This window comes from Belonocnema kinseyi, chromosome 3, assembly GCF_010883055.1.
Source record: "Belonocnema kinseyi isolate 2016_QV_RU_SX_M_011 chromosome 3, B_treatae_v1, whole genome shotgun sequence".
NCBI classification, from domain to species: domain Eukaryota; kingdom Metazoa; phylum Arthropoda; class Insecta; order Hymenoptera; family Cynipidae; genus Belonocnema; species Belonocnema kinseyi.
Window position 1 is genome coordinate 66,615,084 of NC_046659.1, and position 2,171 is coordinate 66,617,254.

The window sequence follows — 2,171 nt, forward strand, 5'->3', positions numbered from 1 at the left end:
AGGGAGCTCTTCTTAATATTTTGACACCAAAATCATGTCGATACACCTTACCGACTGCGAGTAAAGCCACCCACGCTTTAACTTGACAGACTGTAAATAAAGCTATATGAACAACTATCAAGCATGATAAAACTTTACTAGTGTTTAACAACTGTTTACTACATACAAAAATTCTCAAACGAATTTACAGTTTTGGTAATAAGAGGAACAAGTATTGATTATAAGAATTCATAATTACACATTCTTCTTACATACAGATCTTTTGAATTTATTTGAATATCCTAAAAAAAAGTATAAATTTGATGGATGAGAAAAACAGATTTTGCTTATTTTTCACTAAAATACTTTTATTTAAAAGTTAATATGTAACATTCCTCCTCTATGCATGATGAGTGTGATTTCCTCTCTAATTTTACGATTAGAAGCGATGAACCCACTTAGAAATCAAAAGAATTTTTGTGTCTTACCTCGATATTATTTCTTAAAAGCATGAAAAGCAAATAATTTCTATTTCCTATAATATGCCATAAATTATGTTAGATATTTAGAAATTTGCTGTGACCCACTTTAGCAAAGTTCTATATATAAGAATTACATAACCAATTTTATTGAAATAGTTTTCCTACGCTTAATGGCAACTTCTTAGGGGATTATTTACTAATTTTGAACACTCTTGAGTAATACTGTATAGTTAAAACTCGAAGAAAGCATTTACTTTTCACGAAATCTTTGTTTATTTATGTTTAACAGTCTTACAATCGTTCCTTGTAGTGCGGATGTGAACTGTGATTTTTTAAGAATATTATTTCTTTCCATATAAAAATGTAGATTGTGACTTTTTGTATCAAAACACTGAACTCAAACTTCTAGCACAGTTCAAAAACAATATCTGCATGTCGCTCAAATGCATTTTCTTCGAAAAATATTTCTTTTAAGCAAACTCTTATTTGAATGAATAACGACAAAAGTCGGCGAAAACTTCAGACTAGTGTCTTACTTTAATGAAAAATTTCGGTATAAAAATTTACTAATAAATATATAAATAAAAACAAACGAGATATATAATATTTTGATTTTTAGCATGTAAGTTATTCTTAATGCAGCCATCTATAGGATTAGTAATTTTGAAAAAAAACTTTAAGCGATTTTGATACCATAATTAATTTGCCAAAAGAAAATGCTTCAGAGCCACCTTCAGGAAATAATTGTTAAAAATCGGGTAATTTATTTTTGAGGAAGAAACTGGAAAGGAATAAAAAAAAGTAGTGAAGTCTGGAAATAATTCATGGAAGTTTTAAACTTATAAACATCATAGTTAATTATAATATTTGTTATTCTGAATTTACGTATATTATGCACTGAAAAGTATGAAATTAAAAGAATTCCGAATACCATAGGCATCAAAAAGTTTCTCTAAAATGGAAAAAAAATATTTTTGCATGCCATTAGTGCAACAGAGAAATTTAATAATAAAGTTGATAGTTCTTTAAATTTTGTAATAAGGTTTTGGAATTGAAAATATTAATTAAAGTAAAATCAATCAACATGTGTTTCCAGATTTTTTTACTGTGCTCAGTAGGTATTTAAATAAAATTTTTTTAAATCTTAGATGAAGCTTGACTTGAATGCCTGACTTGGAGCGTGAAATGACTGTAACCTCTCTTAGGGATCGGATGTTCTTTGCAATCACAAAATCCATAGTCTTCCTCCCAGACGTAGGATTCTTCAGTGCTTCCTGTTGAAAGTTTTGTCTTTCTCTCTATCTCTTCCTTTTCTCCTACTTCACTTCTGACAGGAAATCTCTTTCTTCCTTCTCCCAATGCTCTACTTACTCTTTTCTCGTGGGCCATACAATACCAGGTGATTATCAAAGAAATGATCAAGTGTACTTACCCTGCATCACCGACAATAGCCATCGGCTGCAATATGGCGCTCTCGTTGAAGAACATCCTTGCTCTCTGTTCGGTTTATCACCGTGCAATCGATAATTGGAAGTTCAACTGCTGTTAACGAACGTTCCGAATCTAATTGGACTATTGGTAGTTGCTGATTGTTCGCGTTTTGGTGTCTACCACTTTTCACCGAGTAAATCAACCTTTCTTTCACTAATGGCGAACAATGAATTAGGGAACGTGACTTTATTTATTTATTATTGTTTCAAACCTCGAACC

At 30.7% G+C, this 2,171-nt stretch overlaps 1 protein-coding gene across 1 annotated transcript in view; it reads right to left on the minus strand.

Moving 5' to 3' along the window:
* LOC117168852 (opsin, blue-sensitive-like) overlaps window positions 1–1,949 on the minus strand; it is a 5,967-nt gene extending 4,018 nt beyond the window's left edge. The window contains exon 1 of the mRNA XM_033354717.1: window positions 1,894–1,949. Coding sequence (XP_033210608.1) covers window positions 1,894–1,949 — 56 coding nt within the window. The remainder of the gene's footprint in view (window positions 1–1,893) is intronic.
* Between the last annotated feature and the right edge of the window lie 222 nt (window positions 1,950–2,171).